Here is a 24038-nt window from a genome sequence, read left to right on the forward strand (position 1 = left end):
GGCAAATTTTCCTTAAAATAAAGAAAAACATTTTTAATTTAAAGAAATCGTCTTTAACTCAACTAACATATTGAATTTTTAAATTTAAGATACAAACGCTTCAAATAAAGGCTAAGACTTATTTTAAGAGTTTGCATCTTTGGTTTAAAGTTTTTTTTAGCATTAAGAAAACTGTTTTTACTTTGAAGTACCTGGCATAATTTAGATTTTGAAATTGGAATTTGTAAATACCTTTATTAATATATCGCAAAAAGAAAATAAAAACTCGATGAATGAGATCTGTAGCCAATTTTAATTTTATTGATCCTAGATTTAAAGCCAGGGAGGCCCGTAAAAAAATATATTTGTTTTAAAGAATCCGCATCTTTGGCTCGCAATCAATACCAAAATCCTTAAAGGAAGGGCAAAATCTTTGGATCCAAGTAAACTTTTTTTGAGTGTATAGGAAATTTGCTCAAAATTTCATTTCTATAGAAATTTTTCTTAAACTTTCATTTCTATAGAAAATTTTCTCAAAATTTTATTGTATAGAAAATTTGCACAAAATTTAATTTCTCAAGGAAATTTTCTGAAAATTTCATTTCTATAGAAAATTTTCTGAAAATTTCATTTCTATATGAAATTTTCCCAAAATTTCATTTCTATATGAAATTTTCTGAAAATTTCATTTCTATAGGAATTTTTCGCAAAATTTCATTTCTATAGGAAATTTTCTGAAAATTTCATTTCTATAGGAAATTTTCTGGAAAATTCATTTCTTTAGGAAATTTTCTCAATATTTCATTTTTATAGAAAATTTTCTGAAAATTTCATTTCTATAGGAAATTTTCTCAAACTTTCATTTTTATATGAAATTTTCGCAAAATTTCATTTCTATAGGAAATTTTCTGAAAATTTCATTTCTATATGAAATATTCTGAAAATTTAATTTTTATGGGATATTTTGTGAAAATTTCATTTCTATAGGAAATTTTCTGAAAACAAATTTCGTTAAAATTAAAAAACTTTTTCTACCAGTGTATAACTATAAAGCTTTTGTAAGTTTCCTATTTAATTATGTGAGATGAAATACTTATGCATTGAAGATTGTTGAATTTTATTTAAGCAATTTGTTTTTTTTTTATTAAATTTAATGTTTTTATCCAAAACCATAACTCATAAATATAATAATAATGGTCATCACTTACCATTTCTAGCACTTGATGTAGCCGTTTGACTCAAACTTGAATTACCCACAGTTGTATTGCTGGTATTGGAAACTGCTGTCGAAGATGATTGAGAAGTTATTGCAGATTTTTGTTCATCATCCAATACAACCACCGGCACTGCCGTAACCAATTTATAATCGGGTAATTGAACTGAAATAAAATCAAATTGATGTGTATGTGTCAATATGAGAATGTATCAATAAAGTATGTAGCCATACAAATGGTTAGTGAAGATAAAGTCAAATTGTTGAAATTGTTGTTATAGAAAATCTTGGAATGGAGAGAAAATAAATTTAAACGAAATGGATGATCTGGGTTTATTTTGGAAGGATAGCGTTTGTCAGTTCAATTTGGTTGATCATAAGTGACGGAGCTAAAACACATCTTCTGATTAAAATATAATAATCTTTGAGGAATAATGAAGCAATGTTTGCTACTAATCATTTTTACAATAGAAATTTCCCAACAAAATCAAGTGGAGAATTTTATGAGTAAAGTACAGCATAAAGAATTTCAGCAGGCCACACTTATTTTGCAAAATCTAACCGATATAAAGGATATTGTTGAACTACATCAGCAACTATGGAATCTTAGTGACGACAATGAACATTCTAGAATGGTGAAAATTTGGTCATGGCAAAATCTCAATGAAATCAAATATAAATGGTATGAAAAGCTGGAATGGCTACAAGTGCTAGAAATGCTCAAAACCTTCGAGGATGATGTTGTAAAACAACCAAGGATATTTCAAGAATTGTTAATAAGTTTGCAATTAACCATGATGGAAAAATGTGCTCAATCTTTTAAATTAATAATAATAAATAAAAATTCTCACAAGCTTAAGGAAATGGATGAAGCTTTTGAGTCTTATAAATCGCATGAAGTTATACAAAGAACGGCACGTTTTTGTATTCAAAAGGTTTATAATTTAATTTTACATTCTAAGCTTTTAAAACGTTTCGATTTGAATTCTTCAGCCCAAGACTTTAAGGCTTTGCTCTTTATAGAATTCTATAAAGATCTTAAACAACAAAGAGCTCTTAGCTCAAATTTAACATATAAATTAGCTTTAAGTTTGCGTTTACTCTTACAAAGAGACCATTATAAAGAAAATCCCATTATTCAACAGCAATTATTGAATATAAAGCATTCCATACCCTATGACATTTCGGTACTCACCTTTTCTTATCGTCTGTGCTTGAAATCCCTAAAATCCTATAAATACTTGCAAATCTCATCCCATAATCCGAATTTGTTTAACATAAGTTTTGATCTTGATTACCCAGCCTTATGGACAACGCATGTATCTGGTCAAAATCTTTTATTGGAAAATTCTTCGACTCATCAATTAATATTTGTTAATTATTCGAATTTAACAAATAGCGATTTTCTATGGGAATTTCATTTAAAACTTTTGCCCAATTCAATGCATTTTGTATTGGAAAATATACAAACACAGCAAATCTTGTGCTTGAATTCAAATCGTACCCATGTTCAATGGTCTGAAAATGAATTTATGGGAAATTTTCAATCGAATCTCTCTGATAATTGTTTGTGGTTAATAAATAATTGTTCCGGTTTGAAACGTTATTTATTGAATGAAATGTAATCGTTTCCATTGTAAATTATTGAATAAAGTCTACATTTTAACTGTTGTGGTGCATATGATGGATGCATTGATTGATTCGTGTGTTTTATTTTAACCACATTTCGTGCAGGATACACTAGCAACTTTGTATTGGGGAAATGAGGGTCTATATGAAGGTGAATTGATGGAACATGTAAGTAAGTAAGTAAATCAAAGATGCTAAATCCTCAAAATAAGTCCTAGCCTATATTCACATAAAAAATATTTTGTTGGCTTCAATCACGAAATTAATTGATCCAATTAATTATACCCTTCACCATAGGATGGGGGTATATTAACTTTGTCATTTCGTTTGTAACACATCGAAATATTGGTCTACGACCCCATAAAGGATATATATTCTGGGTCGTGGAGAAATTTTGAGTCGATCTAGCTATGTCCGTCCGGCTGTCCGTACGTCTGTGGAAATCACGCTAACTTCCGAACGAAACAAGATATCGACTTGAAACTTGACGCAAGTAGTTGTTATTGATGTAGGTCGGATGGTATTGCAAATGGGCCATATTGTACCACGTTTACGTATAGCCTCCATATAAACCGATCCTCAGAGCCTTTTGGAGGAGCAAAATTCATCCGATCCGGTTGAAATTTGGTACGTGGTGTTAGTATATGGTCTCTAACAACTATGCAAAAGTTGGTCCATCTCGGTCCATAATTGTATATAGCCCCCCATATAAACCGATCACCAGATTTGACCTCCGGAACCACTTGGAATAGCAAAATTCATCCGATCCGGTTGAAATTTGGTACGTGGTGTTAGTATATGGTCTAAAACAACCATCCAAAAATTGGTCATTTCGGTCCCATATAAACCGATCCGCAGATTTGAACTCCGGAGCCTCTAAAAGGAGCAAATTTCATTCGATCCGGTTCGAATTTGGTACGTGGTGTTAGTACATGGTCTCTAACAATCATGCAAACATTGGTCCATATCGCTCCATAATTATATATAGGAGCCAGGGAGCCACCGTGGTGCAATGGTTAGCATGCCCGCCTTGCATACACAAGGTCGTGGGTTCGATTCCTTCTTCGACCGAACACCAAAAAGTTTTTCAGCGGTGGATTATCCCACCTCAGTAATGCTGGTGACATTTCTGAGGATTTCAAAAGTTCTCCAAGTGGTTTCACTGCAATGTGGAACGCCGTTAGGACTCGACTATAAAAAGGAGGTCCCTCGTCATTGAGCTTAACATGGAATCGGGCAGCACTCACTGATAAGAGAGAAGTTCACCAATGTGGTATCACAATGGACTGAATAGTCTAAGTGAGCCTGATACATCGGGCTGCCACCTAACCTAACCTAACCATTATATATAGCCCTCATATAAATCGATCCCCAGATTTGACCTCCGGAACCTCTTGGAGGAGGAAAATTCATCCCCTTCGGTTGAAATTTGTTACATTGCGCTAGTATATGGCTGCTAACAGCCATGCAAAAATTGGTCCCTATCGGTCTATAGTTATATATAGCCGATCGCCAATCACACAAAAATTGGTCCATATCGCCAAAAATAATCTACCAAAATTTTATTTCTATAGAAATTTTTGTTAAAATTTTATTTCTACAGAAAATTTTTATCAAAATTTTATTTCTATAGAAAATTTTATCAAAATTTTTTTCCCACCCATTTGTAATGAAAACTAACATTTTGATCAAATGGCGCCCGACGTGGGGCATAGGTTTAAAACGACAATAAAATCAAGCGACGTAAAATTCTTAAGTTTTCTGATCAACTCAAGTACTTTCAATGAAGAAATTTAAATACACTCATAGAAAAAAATCAGCTAGTCGGTGTTTATATTTTGATACTTCTGAGAAGTTTCACAGTCGAATATGAACTTTGAAATGCAACATTTTTGAGTGTGTACTTACCATTCGCTCCCATAAATGATGAATCTTTAGTATTTAGACCATTTGTTGCACCGTTAACATTTTGCCTATTATGATGGATCGATTGTCCACAATTATTCGCCTTTTCATATATACAACTACTGGATGATGAAGAATGTTTCTGTAACTGACCCAAAAGGCCTCGTACACTGTTTGGACCTTGGGTATATTTTTGATATTGACCAATATTGCCACCACCACCATTATTCTGTCCAGATGATGTATGTTCAATATTCGAACTACTTCCTCCATAATTGAGTAATAACGAATTGGCTTTATGACCAAATAAATGTACACTAGCGGGACGCTGTTGCTGAAGACAAGCATCGTTGAGCGAGACCACCGACAGGGCTGAAGGAGTTTGTCTACCACTGCTTTGAAGGTGGTGATTAACGTTGGCCATATTGTGATAGGCCACACCACCACCGCCACCTGGACCAGCAGTCGAGGAACATTGTTGCGGTGTTAGGTTCTGAAAAGATTCATTACTTTTGGGTGTAGGCGGTGCTGTCGACGAGGTGGAGGAGGAAGCTGTAACATTAGTGTTATTGGGCGGTAAACCGCTTGTACTTAGATTGGTGCAACTTAAAATCATAACGGGTGAATTATCGTGTAAATCTGGCAATGACGATGATATCGATGATGAGCCGCTGATAGTTTTGGTGAACTTTGAAGCACATGTTGCTATCGGTGAATGATGGGTATAAGTTTCGGTGCTGTTGGTGTTGTGTTGTGATGCTGTGGCTGTACTGAAAGTGTCTATGGATTTGCGCGTTTTAAATAGGCGCATTCTTGAAATGGATATTGAAAAAGTTCGTTGCGAACTTCAACAATATATTAGCCAGTGTTGGGATAGTCTTTTCACTTTGGTTTACAAATCGTTACTCTAGATATTCCAATCTGCAACATTGGTAACAACATAGATGCAGTCTGTAAAGATAGAGAAGAAATCATTATATGGAGGGGGACAAATAATGGTGATACATTTGTAGCAGACTAAAAGGCATAAATTTATATAAGGAATAAATATGAAATGGCAAAGAGTATATTAGGTTGTTTCCTGAAATAAATTTTGATAAATATAAAAATAAGTAGACAAAGTAAGGACGACAATCAGTTCGATTGGGGCGAAGCCTTCCATAACGGATTTGAATTGCCAGGGTCTTCTGTTAAAAATTATCTCAATTTACAATTTGTGGACATAAAAAAATACGAAATAAATCAAGTAAAAAAAAATCGAATACATATGAATTGACAAGAGTATATTAGGGTGTACTGAAGATAGATAAATAATGGAAAATATAAAAATTTAAGTAGAACAAGTATATACGGCCGTAAGTTCGGCCAGGCCGAATCTTATGTACCTTATGCACCATGGATGCATAGAAACTTGTACTAAAGACTGTCATCCACAATCGAATTACTTGGGTTGCGGTAACACTTGCCGATGGCAAGGCATGTTAAAACTTCTCAACACCGTCTTCTCAATTGTAAGATAGTCCATACGGGGTATATATTAAAAAAAGACCGATTAAATACTTATATAATTCAGTTTGACAAAATTTTCTATAGCAATACAATTTTTACAAATTTTTCTATAGCAATAAAATTTTGACAAAATTTTCTATAGAAATAAAATTTTGATAAAATTTTCTATAGAAATAAAATCTTCACAAAATTTTGTATAGTAATCAAATGTTGACAAAATTTTCTATAGTAATAAAATTTTGGTAGATTATTTTTGGGGATCGGCTATGTATAACTATAGACCGATATGGACCAATTTTGGCCGCTAAGGCCATATACTAACACCACGTACCAAATTTCAACCGGATCGGGTGAACATTGCTCTTCCAAGGGGCTCCGTAGGTCAAATCTGGGGATCGGGTTATATGGGGGCTACATATACTTATGGACCGATATGGACCAATTCCTGCATAGTTGTTAGAGACCATATACTTACACCATGTACCAAATTTCAGACGGATCGAATGAAATTTGCTTCTCTTAGAGGCTCCGCAAGCCAAATCTAGGGATCGGTTTATATGGGGGCTATATATAATTATGGACCGATGTGGACCAATTTTTGTATGGTTGTTAGATACCATATACTAACACCATGTACCAAATTTCAACCGGATTGGATGGATTTTGCTCCTCCAAGAAGCTCCGCAAGCCAAATCTGAGCGTCGGTTTATATGGGGGCTATACGTAAAAGTGGTCCGATATGGCCCATTTGCAATACCATCCGACCTACATCAATAACAACTACTTGTGCCAAGTTTCAAGTCGATAGCTTGTTTCGTTCGGAAGTTAGCGTGATTTCAACAGACGGACGTACGGACGGACATGCTTAGATCGACTCAGAATTTCACCACGACCCAAAATATATATACTTTATGGGGTCTTAGAGCAATATTTCGATGTGTTACAAACGTAATGACAAAGTTAATATACCCCCATCCTTTGGTGGAGGGTACACGCAAAAAAATAATTCTTTCCTCCCAAACGAAATTTTAGACAAACAAAGTTCGTTTCTCATTTGCTTTTAAGGAAATGTATTTGGAAGAAAAGTATTTTGTGATAAACGTGTATTATTTTCCAGGATGTAAAAACAATTTCATAAAGACTAACTCAAAAAAACATTGTTTTCTTGCTAATTGCATTTTCTCTCACATCTTTCTCACATCCACGAGGTTTTTTAGTTCATAACATTTTTTCCTGTAATACCAACAATTTAGAAGAAATTATACGATTTTATAAATTTTTAAAATTTTTTACCTTTCGCCTGGACGGAGAATCGAACCGCGGACCATTCACTTTGTAAGCCAACACACTAACCACTGAGTTATGTACCTGTTATGGTCATCAATAGATAATTATCCATATAAGTTATATTTAACATACACGGATGAAAAAGACTATGTTTGGCTATAAACATTATATGTGTGGAACACAAATTTTTAAACACAATATTTTTGAGTGCAAGCATATAATGTTCATAAACTAGCATAACATGTTTGGGACATATATGTTAATATGTTAGAACATATTATGTTTGGGACATAAAATGTTTGTAAATATAATATGCTTGGATGCAAACATATATTAATTTAGAAATAGCCTATAAACATATATGTGTTTAGTAGCTTGGAGCGCTATTTAACAGGGAGCGATATTGAATTAAGTTGGTGGTTGTTGCTTGTTATTACAAAATTAACATTTTATTTTTCCTTGGGCAATTGATCAGCTACTTCTTTGATCCTTACAAACTGTGTGGTCCGCTGTTCGAATCCCCGTCCGGCAAAAGGTAAAATTAAAATAAAAAAAATCATAAAATTGAATAATTTCTTCTACAATGTTTGTATTACAGAAAAAGGTGCTAAGAACTAAAAAATCTCGAGGAAGTGAGAAAGATGTGGGGGAATATACAATTAGGCAGAAACAAAATTTTGAGCATTCAGGTCGAAAACCTATGTTGTTAGCACCTATATTACCTGTTTATTTTCGTAATTCATTATGATTGTAAATATATAAACAAATAAATAAAATTTTGAGCACAATATTGTTTGGGAGAATTTTTTTTAAGCATATAATATTTTTGGGTGCAAAGTGCTTCCAAACTTATTATATGTTCACATAATAACATATTGTTTTTTGGAAGACAACATTATTGAATTTGGATGCAAAAATACAAAATGTTTGGAACTTAGACTACCCAAACATATATTGTTTAGTCCAATATGCTTTCAAACATATTATATATTGGAAGAGATCAAACATATAAATGTTTGGGCAATACCCAAAAATGTATATGCTTGAAGCAAAATATGTTTGGGAGTATATGTTACAGAAGCGATTTTTTGTGAGGGTGTATATAGCATAACTAGCGGCGCCCACGAACCGAATAAACAAAGTTTATTTAACAGAAACAAACATTTAGTTTGGCACCGTGGGGCAGTGGTTGCTACGTCCGACTTGCATGCTAAGGGTCGTGGGTTCGATCCCTGCTTCGACCAAAGTTTTTTTTGTTTTTTTTACATATATTCCAGATAGGTTCGGAAGATTCCGAAAAAAAATGTTCAACATTACATTGTACTATTTTAAATTTCGAACTGTAAAATGTGTCTTATTAAAGACCTAAAGTCAGAAAAGAACAGTGTTTGATATAAACGAAATGGACTGTGTTGTTGTTTCAAAAATAACTTTTTTATTGAAAAAATAAAATTATTTATTTATTTATATATTTACAATCATAATGAATTATGAAAATAAACAGGTAATATAGGTGCTAACAACATAGGTTTTCGACCTGTCAAAAAATAAAAAAAATTGTAACAAACGAATTTTTTTGGTGATAAAAGTTTAAAATTTTCGAAGCAATTCAAAAAACTCTAACAAAAGAAAAAACGTTTTCGGTACACGTTTTCCAAACGTTTTTTTTTCTTTGCGTGTATAAAAAGGAAAAACGATAATCATTTCGAAGCTTATTTATCCTCCATAAGGAATTTTAATGCCAGGGCCTCCTGCAGAAAATTATTAAAATTTATAATTTGTGTAACAGTCTACAGTCTATGAGATCCAATGCTGTTTACTTCTGTATAATGTCCGTCCATCTGTCTTTATAAAATTTTGTGCAGATCAGTTTGTTTCATTACACCCCAATATACTGCAAATGAAGAATTTGCATAATAATTATGTTGCAATTAAATGGCTATATATTGATTGACAGAGACAGCATTCTGGTAAATTGCAATTATTTTGTAATGCAACATGACATTTTAAATATTCGCAGATCACTTGTTCAATCGTCTATTCTGGTTGGCATGGTACTTAAGGTTCCACCTCATATGATTGTTTTGTCTTTAGTTAGTCAGGTTTTTGTTTCTATATGTGTTTGTTTAACATCTAATGATGTATTATTATTTAGAAATACATTTTGCCAGATGCGTCAAAAGCAAAATGTAAGGAAGGGGCAGTTACTGTTAATAAAATATTAAATATTTTATCATTGTAATTCACATAAATTTTTTTTTTATCAAAATTAACATTTTAATTTTTTTAATTAAAAAAAAAAATACAAATATTCTTAATACTATCCTGTTTTATGTTCTTCGGAAGCAAAAAGGTTGAAGCCTTAGTCTGGACGCATACGAAGAGGAGATGGCCACAGACTACGAAGGCACCCACCTCGAATAATGTGAAAGTGGTTTCGAGTTGGTAGTACACTCGAGGGAAGAGATGGGTTATTAGCCGCTATTATAGGTCTCCGGCACACGGGTGGACCTACTGCTAGGTGCATAAATAAATTTTCCAATCTTACCCGAAAAAAATAGACGAAAGTGACATTTTAAAAAAAATAGTCGAAAGTCCACCTTTTCAAAATTTTGGAATGGTCGGAAACTCGACTTTTTTAATTTTTTTTTTCGTATAAAAAAAAAGAAATTGTAAATTAAAAATGAAAAAGGCCAATTGGAAATTATTATAAAATATATGTAACCTTCATTGATTTTTTTTTTTCATTAAAAAAATTAAATTGCAAATTATTATAAAATATATGTACCCATCATTGAGTTATTGATTTTTTTTTTCATTTAAAAAATTAAATTCCCATTGTGCACTACGCCCTTGTTTAGCATCTTTCACACCTGCTAATATTGAATTCGTACTCAAATGAGTGCTATTATGTTAAAGAATTTCTTTAATGTTTTGATATGGCTTTTGTTGTTCGTGTTTTATTGTATTTTACAATTGCAGGTGCTAATTGCTAATAACTCAATGTACAATCGAACATACGTGACACATACATATACTACACTGAAAAAAAAGCATGTCCGGTTCCAAAGATTTTGCCTTTACTTTAAAAATTTTGGTATTGATTCCGAGCCAAAGAAGCGGAGAAGGATACTTTTAAGACGCAATTCTCTTTTCAATTTGGATTTTGTATACTTGCTTCTAGGAAACAAATTTTAATTTTTCGCTTTTTCAGCTTTTTATACCCACCACCATAGAATGGTGACGGGGGTATAATAAGTTTGTCATTGCGTTTGTAACACATCGAAATATCGATTTCCGACTATATAAAGTATATACATTCTTGATCAGGAAGAAATTCTAAGACGACATAACCATGTCCGTCTGTCTGTCTGTCTGGCTGTCTGTCTGTTGTAATCACGCTACAGTCTTCAATAATGAAGCAATCATGCTGAAATTTTGCACAAGCTTGTCTTTTGTCTGCAGGCAGGTCAAGTTCGAAGATGGGCTATATCGGTCCAGGTTTTTTATATAGTCCCCATATAAACCGACCTCCTGATTTGGGGTCTTGGGCTTATAGAAATCGTAGTTTTTATCCAATTTGCCTGAAATTTTCAAATCTAGAGATATTTTATGACCATAAAGAGATGTGCCAAAAATGGTGAGAATCGGTCCATGTTTAGGTATAGCCCCCATATAGACCGATCTCCCGATTTTACTTCTTGGACTTCTAGAATCCGCAGTTTTTATTCAATTTACCTGAAATTGGAAATCTAGAGGTATTTGAGGACCATAAATAGTCGTGCCGAAAATGGTGAGTATCGGTCCATGTTTTGGTATAGCCCCCATATAGACTGATTTCCCGATTTTACTTCTTGGGCTTCTAGAATCCGAAGTTTTTATCCAATTTGCTGAAATTGGAAATCTGGAGGTATTTTTGGACCATAAAGAGGTGTGCCGAACATGGTAAGTATCGGTCCATGTTTTGGTATATCCCCCATATAGACCAATCTCCCGATTTTACTCTTGGACTTATAGAAACTGTAGTTTTTATCCAATTTGTCTGAAATTGGATATCTAGAAGTATTTTATGACAATAAAGAGGTGTGCCGAAAAGGGCGTGTATTGGTTGATGTTTTGGTATATCCCAATAATGACCGATCTCCGGATTTTATTTCTTGGGATTATAAAAACCGTAGTTTTTATCCAATTTGTATGAAATTCGAAATCTAGAATTATTTTCGGCGTATCTCTTTATACGCCGAAAATGGTGAGTATCGGTCAGTATTTTAGTATAGCCCCCCTAAGAACGATTTCCCGATTTAACTCCTTGGGTTTCTAGAAAACGTAGTTTTTATCCGATTTGCCTGAAATTTCACTTCTTGAGGTTATAGAAGGCGAACCGATTATGAAAATTGCTTGAAACTCAATGTAAAATTTCCAGATTTTACTTATCGGGTGAAAATCTACAGATTTACGATTTCAAATCAAGACGTTATTTTATAATTTTCTTGCACACTTACAAGAGATGTTAATGATTCCTCTAAAACAAAAATGGTTCTTATAAATCCAGAATCTGATATAGTCTTCATGGGTAAAATCTTTAAATTTATCTCCGGGAAGTGTATTGGTTGAACTGCTCTGCTTGATTTGTCCTCAAACCCCCCTGAAATTTCAAAGGAAACCCTTATATATGATTTATGGTGGTGGGTATTTGTTTTCTTCATATGCTATCAAAGTCCTTTAAAAACGAGTTAACGACAACTTTATTTTCCAAATAAAGACTCGACTTCCAGTAGAAATTAGGCTATGTTTCAAGTAACAAACGTCTTTAAAATAAAGTTTTGAAAAACATGTCCTATATTTGAACGAGTTTTTGCTGTGTAGTCACGATGCAAAAAGACAACAAATTTAAAGACAATTTCATTAAATTTAAAGAATTTTTTCTTTCATGTTATGATAACCATTTTTAAGTCAAATCACTTAATTATAAGGACAATACGACTTCATTGAAAAGTTTATCGACTTATGGACAAAGAAAAAAACTTTATATTAGAGAAATGTGTCTTCTATGCTAGGTTAGGTTAGGTGGCAGCCCGATGTATCAGGCTCACTTAGACTATTCAGTCCATTGTGATACCACATTGGTGAACTTCTCTCTTATCACTGAGTGCTGTCCGATTCCATGTTAAGCTCAATGACAAGGGGCCTCCTCTTTATAGCCGAGTCCGAACGGCGTTCCACATTGCAGTGACACCACTTAGAGAAGCTTTGAAACCCTCAGAAATGTCACCAGCATTACTGAGGTGGGATAATCCACAGCTGAAAAACTTTTTGGTGTTCGGTCGAAGCAGGAATGTAACCCACGACCTTGTGTATGCAAGGCGGGCATGCTAATAACCATTACACCACGGTGGCTCCCTTCTATGCTAAGCAAAATTTGCATTCGTATTTTAAAGACATGAAATCTTTGACCTCACTACAATATTTTTTTTTCAGTGTAGGTATATAAAAGATCTTTATGTGATAATAAGAAGGTAGTAATTAATGTAAGGAAAATAGTATCTGATATCCTATCAAACATTATTTTATGTATAGTGACAGTCCGTTATTTTTTTATGGCAAGAGAAAACCTAACGTTTGCTAAACCGAAACGTTTATTTTTTCCACAAGTTTTTTTGTCCATGTAGTGTAGCACGGTTGCCATTCGAGTCAACAATAATCTAACTAACTAACAAACAAAAAGATCTTATTTTGTCAAAATTTTAGAGAATTTGAATTTTTTGTTTCCATAGAGAAACATCTCTTAATTGGAGAGAAATATTGTGCAAAATCTACCAAAACTTCAAGAATTCTACCAAACAGTAAAAAATCTAACATTTTTGCTAGAATTCTACAAACTGTGGCAACTGTGAACGTAAGTGTAAATATTGGTAATAATTAGAGATAAGAAATATAGACCTGCTGATACACCCCGTGAACATGTTTTTCGCTACCATATTATCATTTCGGAAATTATGTGATTTTTGCAAGCATATTTATGTTTGGCGAGAATATTTTTGTGACAAATGTGTTACATGTTCCTCGTCGACAAATAACAGTTTTGGTATGATAAAATACCTCCTCACAATAAAAAATTGATCCAAATAATTTTGTAATTGAAATGTCTATAATCACAGAAATGATAGTATCAACTAAAAAATTAATTGAAAGTCAATTAAAAAATTAATTGATACTATTAATTTTTATGAATGATTTTTGTTTCAATTAAAAAATTTGTTGAATCAATTAAATTTTTGATTGAATATTTTTTTTTAACTCAATTAACTCATTTCGGAAATTATGTGATTTTGGCAAGCATATTTATGTTTGGCGAGAATATTTTTGTGACAAATGTTTTACATGTTCCTCGTCGAAAAATAACAGTTTTGGTATGATAATATACCTCCTCACAATAAAAAATTGATACAAATAATTTTTTAATTGAAATGTCTATAATCACAGAAATTATAGTATCAACTAAAAAATTAATTGAAAGTCAATTAAAAAATTAATTGATACTATTAATTTTTCTAATTGATTTTTGTTTCAATTAAAAAATTTGTTGAATAAATTAAAATTTTAATTGAATATTTTTTTTTAAACTCAATTAAGACTTTAATTGGAAAATTTTTTGTGAAATTTTTTTCTGCGTTCTTCGTATACTGTCTAATTTAACAATTTTCGTCCGTCTGGTCTTCAAGAATAGAACATGACTTTCTTTTCATTTTCATATCACCCTCATAGATCAGAACGTTTCTTCGAATAATTTTTCAGTAGTGTTCGTGTTGTATAGTATAGACAATCGAATGCATTTTTAAAAACATGATTTCGACTGTGTGAAATCAATTGATTGGTATTATATTTTTAAATAAAGTTCTTGGTATTTGTCTGAATGAAATTAATATGCAAATAATTTGATGTTATTTAAAGGTATACAGACATCTATGTATTTTTAATGTTTAAGAATTATTTATGACAAATGATTCAAATAAATTTAGATGTTCAATATTATTCAAGATAATTTTTTGAAAGTTAATAATTATATTTTTCAGGTAGAGATTTGATTTTTGTATGCACTCTGAAAACAATATTTATGTGATATTAAAGATTACGTGAACTCAATTTTAGAATACCCAAAAATATTAAGGAAAATTTTCTTTAAAATAATGAAATTTTAATTAAAATAAAGTTTATAATTTTTGCTTCAAAAAAATTGTTTTTTATTAAATTTAGGGCACAAATTTTGGAAATTTGTATCCCTTCGTTTTAAAGTGGCATGTTTTTCAACTAAGGCAAATTTTCCTTTAAATAAAGAAACACATTTTTGATTTAAATAAAAAATCAACTGAAATATGGAATCTTTATATTTTATAGTTTTAGAGATGTTTTTATTTATCGTTTCATTTACTTATAAAACGTGTAAACATATATACAACATATTGTATATAAGGAAACATGAAGCGTTTATCGGTTGGATTTGGCAACACGTTCCAATTCATCCTTCTTCTTGATAGCATAGGAGTTAGAAGAACCCTTAGCAGCGTTGATCAATTCATCGGCCAAGCATTCGGCGATGGTCTTGATGTTTCTGAAAGCGGCTTCACGGGCACCGGTGCACAATAACCAAATAGCTTGATTGACACGACGGAGTGGAGATACATCAACGGCTTGACGGCGGACAGTACCTGCACGACCGATACGGGTTGAATCTTCACGAGGGCCAGAGTTGATGATGGCGCTGACAAGGATTTGCAAAGGATTTTCGCCAGTCAACAAATGAATGATTTCAAAAGAGTGCTTAACAATACGGCAGGCCATGAGTTTCTTGCCATTGTTGCGTCCTTTCATCATTAAGGAGCAGGTCAAGCGTTCTACGATGGGGCATTGAGCCTTGCGGAAACGTTTGGCGGCATAACGACCAGCAGAGTGGGGCAAATAGCGAGCAAATTTCTCCTTGACGGAGATATAATCTTGCAACGAGATACCGTTGACGGTCAGAGAATAGCTTTATTAATATACCTTGAAAAGAGAATGTATCCTAATTTTAATTTTATTGATCCTAGATTTAAAGCCAGTTAGGTAACTAAAAAATGTCTTTATTTCAAAGAAGTCATATCTTTGGCTTGGAATCAATACCAAAATCCTTAAGAGACGGTCAAAATCTTTGGATCCAAGTAAACTTTTTTTTAGAAGGTCTTAGACACTGATATAGACCCTCCATAGACCGATTAAATTGTGGAGTGTTTAGACCCAGATAAGGAATATGTCACCCCTAACATGTTTCAAGCGCATAATGTTACTTTTTTATGGTGAACATGGAACATGTTTGTCTTAAAAATATTGTTTTCTCGCCAAACATAACATGCTTGCCCAAATCCAAGACAATAACATGTTTGTGACAAACATGTTACATGACCCCTGTGGAAAACTAACATTATCCTCTTGAAATATGTTTGGGGCGATCATATTTTTTCTATGGTATAAGCACTTCGTCCAAATCCAGCTCCATATGGTTTTCATTGATTTCTATACCTTCTGGATGGATGGTAATTGAAAACTTTTCCCATTTTTACAACTATCATTAAAATGGCTATAACAAGTTTTCCACGATTATTATCTACCGCAATTGATTCACCTTTTTTTCTCCTTTGGAAAATGAAATTTCTTCCGGTTTTTGTCTTTGAATTTCTTCCGTACCAAAATTAAAAAAAGAAAGTCTCTTTCTTCCTTCTGCTCTTTTTCTGCATGAGCAACAATTTAAATGTTGAACAACTTTAATATGCATAAAAAGTAAGGCACCAGTGTTAATTTCCATAAAAATAAATTTCATAGGATCGTTACAGTTTATTTCATGGTTGGGGCTTGGACAATTTTCTTGACCACAAAAAAAAAAAAGAAAAATCCAATAAACTGGACATAGCTTCACAAAGGTAACGAAGCAAAGGAAATCATCATCAAATACTTGGGGTAAAGCCGCTTTTTCCCCATATACAAATTGGATTTTATTAAATTTTCAACGATGAAGTGAAATTTTCCCATTTGTCAATTGGCTTATTTGTTTTGTTTATCCAGACATTTTTTTCTTTTATGATTTGATTTTGTGGTTGCAACTCTTTGGTCAATGAGTTTTCTATGGTCTTTGTCACTTGTATAGTGTTGTGATAGTTATTTGGGGGAGATAGTTTTGAGTGGCCAATAAAAGAGAAGTTGTAGAATTTAAGAAAAAAATATTTTTGATATGAATATCATGGCATATGATATCGTTTTAATTATTGCATGTTATCGATGGTGGTATAAATTAACAATTAGCTTTCATGTATCGTCGTATGCAAATTGTTTACGCTTGTTAATTTAATAATTGTAGGAAATGTTTAATAGACAATTGCATGAACATTTATAATTTTCGATTATAATGTTAAAAAAATTCAAGAAAACAGAATGATGACAACTACACTGAAAAAATATTTACAAGTTATTAAAGATTGGCTAACTAAATTTTAGGACATACAATTTATACATTGTTAAGGAAAATTTCTTTAAAATAATAAAATTTTAATTAAAAGGAAATTTCTAATCTTTGTTTAAAAAATGTTTTTCATTAAATGTAAGACACAAATTTTGGAAATTTGCGTCTCTCCGTTAAAATCGTATATCTTTGAACTAAGGTATATTTTCCTTAAATTAAAAAAACATTTTCGATTTAAAGAAATCGTGCTTAAACCAACAGAAATATTGCATTTTTAGACTTATATTGAGAATTTTGTATATCTTGTTTAAATTTTCTTTTGGAATTAAGAACATATTTTTTTCCTCCGAAACGAAAGTTCAGACGAAGCTTTTTTATTGTGGGTAAAGTTTACTATTCAAAGGCAATTAAATTTTTATTTTCTTCTAAAGAACTTTGTATTGTCTAAAATAAAAAAAAATGTTTCTCAGAAAATAAATTATTTTTTTGTGTGTAGAAAAACTTTTGAATAAAAAGAAATTTCGCTCCGAAAGAAACGGTCAAATTGAAAGAATCTACACTGAAAAAAGCATGTCCAGTTCCAAAAATTTTGTCTTTACATGATTTTGGTTTTGATTCCGAGCCAAAGAAACGGAGAATTGAAGTAGGGATATATTTAAGACACAATCTTTTCTAAATTAGAGTTTTGCGTACATGGTTCCAGAAAAGAAAATTAATTTATTCGTTTTTCCAGCTTTTTTCTTCAAGTACTATAAAAATCCTTTAAAAATGTGTCAACGGCAACTTATTCCAAATTCAGACTCGAATTCAAGTAGACATTTTTAAGTATCATACCACGGTTTCCACTCGAGCTACAAGTATTCTACTAAAATTTTGAGAAAATTTTACCACAAACTACCAAACAACAAACGTCTTATTTGTCAAAATTTGATTTCTATAGAAAATTTTGTCGAAATGTTAATTCCATAGAAAATTGTCTCAAAATTTTATTTCTATAGAAAATTTTGTCAAAATGTTAATTCTATAGAAAATTTTGTCAACATTTTATTTCTATAGAAAAATTTTTCAAAATTTTATTTCTATAGAAAATTTTGTCAAAATTGTATTTCTATAGCAAATTTTGTAAAAATTGTATTTGTATAGCAAATTTTGTCAAAATTTGATTTCTATAGAAAATTTTCTCAAAATTTTATTTCTATAGAAAATTTTGCCCACATTTTACTTCTATAGAAAATTTTGTCCACATTTTATTTCTATAGAAAATTTTGTCAAAATTTTATTTCTATAGAAAATTTTGTCAAAATTTTATTTCTATAGGAAATTTTGTCAAAATTTTATTTCTATAGAAAATTTTGTCAAAATTTTATTTCTATAGAAAATTTTGTAAAAATTTTATTTCTATAGAAAATTTTGTAAAAATTTTATTTCTATAGAACATTTTGTCAAAATTCTATTTCTATAGAAAATTTTGTCAAAATTTGATTTCTAAAGGAAATTTTCTCAAAATTTTATTTCTATAGAAAATTTTGTAAAAATTGTATTTGTATAGCAAATTTTGTCAAAATTTTATTTCTACAAAAAATTTTCTCAAAATTTGATTTCTAAATGAACATTTTCTCAAAATTTTATTTCTGTAGAAAATTTTGTCAAAATTTTATTTCTATAGAAAATTTTGTCAAAATGTTATTTCTACAGAAATTTTTGTGAACATTTTATTTGTATAGAAAATTTTCTCAAAATTTTATTTCTATAGAAAGTTTTCTAAAAATTTTATTTCTATAGAAAATTTTGTCAAAATTTTATTTCTTTAGAATATTTTGTCATAATTTTATTTCAATAGAAAATTTTGTCAAAGTTTTATTTCTATAGAATATTTTCTCAATAGTTTATTTCTATAGAAAGTTTCTAAAAATTTTATTTCTATAGAAAATTTTGTCAAAATTTTATTTCTGTAGTATATTTTGTCATAATTTTATTTCAATAGAAAATTTTGTCAAAGTTTTATTTCTATAGAATATTTTGTCAAAATTTTATTTCTATAGAAAATTTATTTATTTCTATTTTATTTCTATAGAAAGTTTTCTAAAAATGTTATTTCTAAATTTTATTTCTCTAGAAAATTTTGTAAAAATTTTATTTCTATAGAAAATTTTGTCAAAATTTTATTTCTATCGAAAATTTTGTCAAAATTTGATTTCTAAAGGAAATTTTCTCAAAATTTTATTTCTATAGAAAATTTTGTCAAAATGTTATTTCTATAGAAAATTTTGTCAAAATGTTATTTCTACAGAAATTTTTGTCAACATTTTATTTCTATAGAAAAATTTCTCAAAATTTTATTTCTGTAGAAAAATTTCTCAAAATTTTATTTCTATAGAAAATGTTGTCAAAATTTTATTTCTATAGAATGTTTTCTAAAAATTTTATTTCTAAATTTTATTTCTATAGAAAATTTTCTCAAAATTTTATTTCCATAGAAAATGTTGTCAAAATTTTATTTCTATAGAAAATTTTGTCAGAATTTGATTTCTAAAGGAAATTTTCTCAAAATTTTATTTCTATAGAGAACTTTGTCAAAATTTTATTTCTATAGAAAATTTTCTCAAAATTTTATTTCCATAGAAAATTTTGTCAAAATTTTATTTCTATAGAAAATTTTGTCAAAATTTGATTTCTATAGAAAATTTTGTCAAAATGTTATGTGTACAGAAATTTTTGTGAACATTTTATTTCTATAGAAAATTTTCTCAAAATTTTATTTCTATAGAAAGTTTTCTAAAAATTTTATTTCTATAGAAAATTTTGTCAAAATGCTATTTCTATAGAAAATTTTGTCAAAATGTTATTTCTACAGAAAATTTTGTGAACATTTTATTTCAATAGAAAATTTTCTCAAAATTTTATTTCTATAGAAAGTTTCTAAAAATTTTATTTCTATAGAAAATTTTGTCGAAATTTTATTTCTATAGTATATTTTGTCATAATTTTATTTCAATAGAAAATTTTGTCAAAGTTTTATTTCTATAGAATATTTTCTCAATAGTTTATTTCTTTCTTTTAGAAAATGCTATCAAAATTTTATTCCCATTGAAATTTTTTTCAAAATTTTATTTCTATGGAAAATTTTATTTTTTTTTAATTTTTATTTCTTTAGAAAGTTTTCTAAAAATATTATTTCTAAATTTTACTTCTATAGAAAATTTTCTCAAAATTTTATATCCATAGAAAATTTTGTCAACATTTTATTTCTATAGAAAATTTTCTCAACATTTTATTTATTTTTTTAATTTTTTTTTAAATTTTATTTCTATAGAAAAATTTTGTCAACATTTTGTTTCTATAGAAAATTTTGTGAAAATTTTATTTCTATAGAAAACTTTGTCAAAATTTTATTTTTATAGAAAATTTTGTCCACATTTTATTTCTAAAGACAATTTTGTCCACATTTTATTTCTATAGAAAATTTTCTCTAAATTTTATTTCTATAGAAAATTTTGTCAAAATTTTATTTCTATAGAAAATTTTGTCAAAATTTTATTTCTATAGAAAATTTTGTCAAAATGTTATTTCTAAAGAAATTTTTGTCAACATCTTAATTCTATAGAAAATTTTTTCAAAATTCTATAAAAATAGAAATTTTGTTGAAATTTCATTTCAATCGAAAATTTTCTCAAAATTTTATTTCTATAGAAAAATTTCTCAACATTTTATTTATTTTTTGAATTTTTTTTTTAATTTTATTTCTATAGAAATTTTTTTCAAAAATTTATAAAAAATTTTGTAAAATTTTTATTATTATAGAAAATTTTCTCGAAATTTTATTTCTATAGATAGCAATATATTATATATTCCTATAAATATTTCTAATATATAGGAATATTTCTTCAAAATGTTATTTCTTTAGAAAATTTTGTCAAAATTTTATTTCTATAGGAACATTTCTCAAAATATTAATTAATATTATTATTGGATAGAAATATTTTACAAAATCTACCAAAACATCAAAAATTCTACCAATCTACCGAATAGTAACAAATCTACCAATTTTGTTAGAATTCTACCAACTGGGCCAACCGAGATCAAGACATCTCCTATTTTTAAACCCCGTTTTACTTTGCAGTTAAGATACAAAAAGTCAACAAATTTAAAAATGATTTCATTAACTTTGAAGAATTGTTCAGAATTTTTAAAATCAAACAAAAGTTTCTTTCTCGTAAAGATACATATTTTTAAACCGAATCACCTAACTATTTATAAGGACAAAACGACTTCATTGAAAAGTTCCATCGACTTTTGGACAAAGAAAAGACAACTTTATATCGGAGAAATGTGTCTTCTTTGCTAAGCAAAAGTCGCCGTCTTATTTTAAGGACATGAAAACTTAGACCTCACCACTATATTTTTTCAGTGTATTAATACATCATTGAGCTTCATAAATAATTCGATTTGTTGTGTTTTAAAAAATGTTGATCCTCGTTTTGATGCCGTCTGCCTTATTATATTACGCATGATTTATAATACTCAAACTTAGTATATACATTATTTATTTGTTATCAGCATTTACTGGTCTATTTACAAACAAAATGAACATACAGTTGGCTCATTTTGTTTGTAAATAGAAAAAAAGAAGAAAAAAAGAATCCCTAAGGTAAATGGATGGTGCCAACAAAAATAGGTCTTAGCCCATTATTCTAATTATAATCCTTAATTTTATAGCCCTTAATTGTCTATCGTCAAACACGAAAACCTCAATTTTCAATTAATTAAAAGCCCATAAAAATCCTTTTAAAATGCCCTGCCAATTTCTTGTGCTTTAGCAAACGCTTTTAAAGCTAGTTGCCGTCCATTACTAGCAGTATGGGCAAGATCTTGCAAACTTCCAGAAGCTATTTTAAATGTCTTAAGGCATTTATCAATTATAGAACGAGATATAATGAAAATTCCTTTAACATGACACACTCACATACACACACACAACAAGAAAAACAGTCAACGACTAAAGGTAACACTAACAAAACTAAAGACCACTCTCTACTCTTTGTGGCCCATATGAAAAGAGAAGTCATAATAAAAAAAATCAACGTTGCATACAAACACACATACAAACACAAAATGAGATACAAATTCCAAACATAAATTGCCAACCAGTAAAATACCAATCAAGAACAGGCAGTATGACGAAAAAAAATTAAATAAAATAATAATAAATAGTGGGCAAGAAAACTGGGCAAAGACTACAAAATACAACATAAATAAATAGACGCCCGATAAAAAGCCGGCTATTTTCAGTTATTTCTTATTTAAGCCAGGCAAAAAAGGAAGCCTAAAGGAAAATTCCTGTGCGCATAAACACTAGGGGCCGGGAGGGTAGGTGGGTTGGACGACAAGCCAATTCTAAACGCCTACAATTGTCGATACATTACACTGAAAGAAAATAGCCATAACATGAATAAGCAATTTGTACTTCACTTTACCTTTTAATGGGAACATGGTGCATTTCTGTCGCAAAAATATTGTGTTCTCGTCAAACATATAAGTGCTTGCCGAAATTAGATACATTGAAATCTTTGGCTTCTGGGGCCATATAAATGCATATCGGACGAAAATGATATATGGGAGCTATAATCAAATCTGAACCGATTTCTTAACCCTCTAATGCCCAAACCCGACTTTAGGCGGTCTTCGATAAAACGAAAACCAGTTAGCAAAACACTCATAAAGACAGCAAAAATATGTAAAAGAAAAACAAAACTTGATCCAAACCCTACAAGAGACTTTGCAGCATATACTGGATTTTACCGTATTGAGTTTCCTTGTTACGTTACATGGGGCAATGAGTTTAATAGGGTTTGAATCTGACCCAAACACATATTTGTGCCGAATTCGAAGACGAGTGAACTAAAACTGCGACATCGACTTTGATAACAAAAATATGTTCACAGACAAATGGGCAGACGGAAATAAATAAAATTTTGACTAAATTTTCTATAGACATAAAATTTTGACAAAATGTTCTATAGAAATAAAATGTTGACAAAATTTTGTACAGAAATAAAATTTTGACAAAATTTTCTATAGAAATAAATTTTTGCCAAAATTTTCTATATGAAAAAAATGTTCACAAAATTTTCTATAGCAATAAAATTTTAACAAAATTTTCTATAGCAATAAAATTTTGACAAAGTTTTCTGTAGAAATAAAATTTTGACAAAATTTTCTATAGAAATAAAATTTTTACAAAATTTTCTATAGAAATAAAATTTTGACAAAATTTTCTATAGAAATAAAATTTTGACAAACTTTTCTATGGAAATACAATTTTGACAAAATTTTCTATAGAAATAAAATTTTTACAAAATTTTTCTACAGAAATAAAATTTTGCCAAAATTTTCTATAGGATTAAAATTTTGGCAAAATTTTCTAACATATAGAAATAAAATTTTGTCAAAATTTTCTATAGAAATAAAATTTTGACAAAATTTTCTATAGAAATAAAATTTTGACAAAATTTTCTATAGAAATAAGATTTTGAGAAACTTTTCTATGGAAATAAGATTTTGACAAAATTTTCTATAGAAATAAGATTTTGAGAAACTTTTCTATGGAAATAAGATTTTGACAAAATTTTCTATAGAAATAAAATTTTGACAAAATTTCCTATAAAAATAAAATTTTGACAAAATTTTCTATAGAAATAGAATTTTGAAAAAATTTTCTATAGGAATAAAATTTTGACAAAATTTTCTATAGAAATAAAATTTTGACAAAATTTTCCATAGAAATAAAATTTTGACAAAATTTTTCTACAGAAATAAAATTTTGCCAAAATTTTCTATAGAAATAAAATTTTGACAAAATTTTTTGTAGAAATAAAATTTTGACAAAATTTTCTATAGAAATAAAATTTTGACAAAATTTTCTATAGAAATAAAATTTTGACAAAATTTTTCTATAGAAATAAAATTTTGACAAAATTTTCTATAGACATAAAATTTTGACAAAATTTTCTATAGAAATAAAATTTTGAC

General features: G+C 29.5%; 3 protein-coding genes across 12 annotated transcripts in view; 1 reads left to right on the forward strand and 2 right to left on the reverse strand.

Moving 5' to 3' along the window:
- Positions 1–24038, forward strand: part of LOC142238056 (tRNA pseudouridine(38/39) synthase) — a 107088-nt gene that overhangs the window by 29979 nt on the left and 53071 nt on the right. The window contains exon 8 of one of the 2 annotated variants that reach the window (XM_075309579.1): positions 1197–1446. The exons of the other annotated variant lie outside the window; for it this stretch is intronic. Coding sequence (XP_075165694.1) covers positions 1197–1203 — 7 coding nt within the window. The 3' untranslated portion in view covers positions 1204–1446. Of the gene's footprint in view, positions 1–1196; positions 1447–24038 lie in introns of those variants that run through there. 2 annotated transcript variants of the gene reach the window in all.
- a (arc) overlaps positions 1–24038 on the reverse strand; it is a 320776-nt gene that overhangs the window by 26543 nt on the left and 270195 nt on the right. For 8 of the 9 annotated variants that reach the window (XM_075309568.1, XM_075309575.1, XM_075309574.1 and 5 more), the window contains exons 6-7: positions 4730–5677; positions 1188–1358 (exon numbers count right to left, since the gene is read on the reverse strand). In XM_075309568.1, the coding sequence (XP_075165683.1) occupies positions 1188–1358; positions 4730–5537 (979 nt within the window). In that variant the 5' untranslated portion in view covers positions 5538–5677. The remainder of the gene's footprint in view (positions 1–1187; positions 1359–4729; positions 5678–24038) is intronic. The other variant, XM_075309571.1, reaches the window with a different exon arrangement.
- On the reverse strand, positions 14904–22879 carry LOC142237673 (small ribosomal subunit protein uS7A-like). Its single transcript, XM_075309067.1, has 2 exons — positions 22830–22879; positions 14904–15548 (listed from the first exon to the last, which is right to left on the reverse strand). The coding sequence occupies exons 1-2, from the start codon at positions 22877–22879 to the stop codon at positions 15008–15010; spliced, it is 591 nt and encodes a 196-aa protein (XP_075165182.1). The 3' UTR covers positions 14904–15007.

This window comes from Haematobia irritans, chromosome 5 (genome assembly GCF_050003625.1).
Source record: "Haematobia irritans isolate KBUSLIRL chromosome 5, ASM5000362v1, whole genome shotgun sequence".
NCBI classification, from domain to species: domain Eukaryota; kingdom Metazoa; phylum Arthropoda; class Insecta; order Diptera; family Muscidae; genus Haematobia; species Haematobia irritans.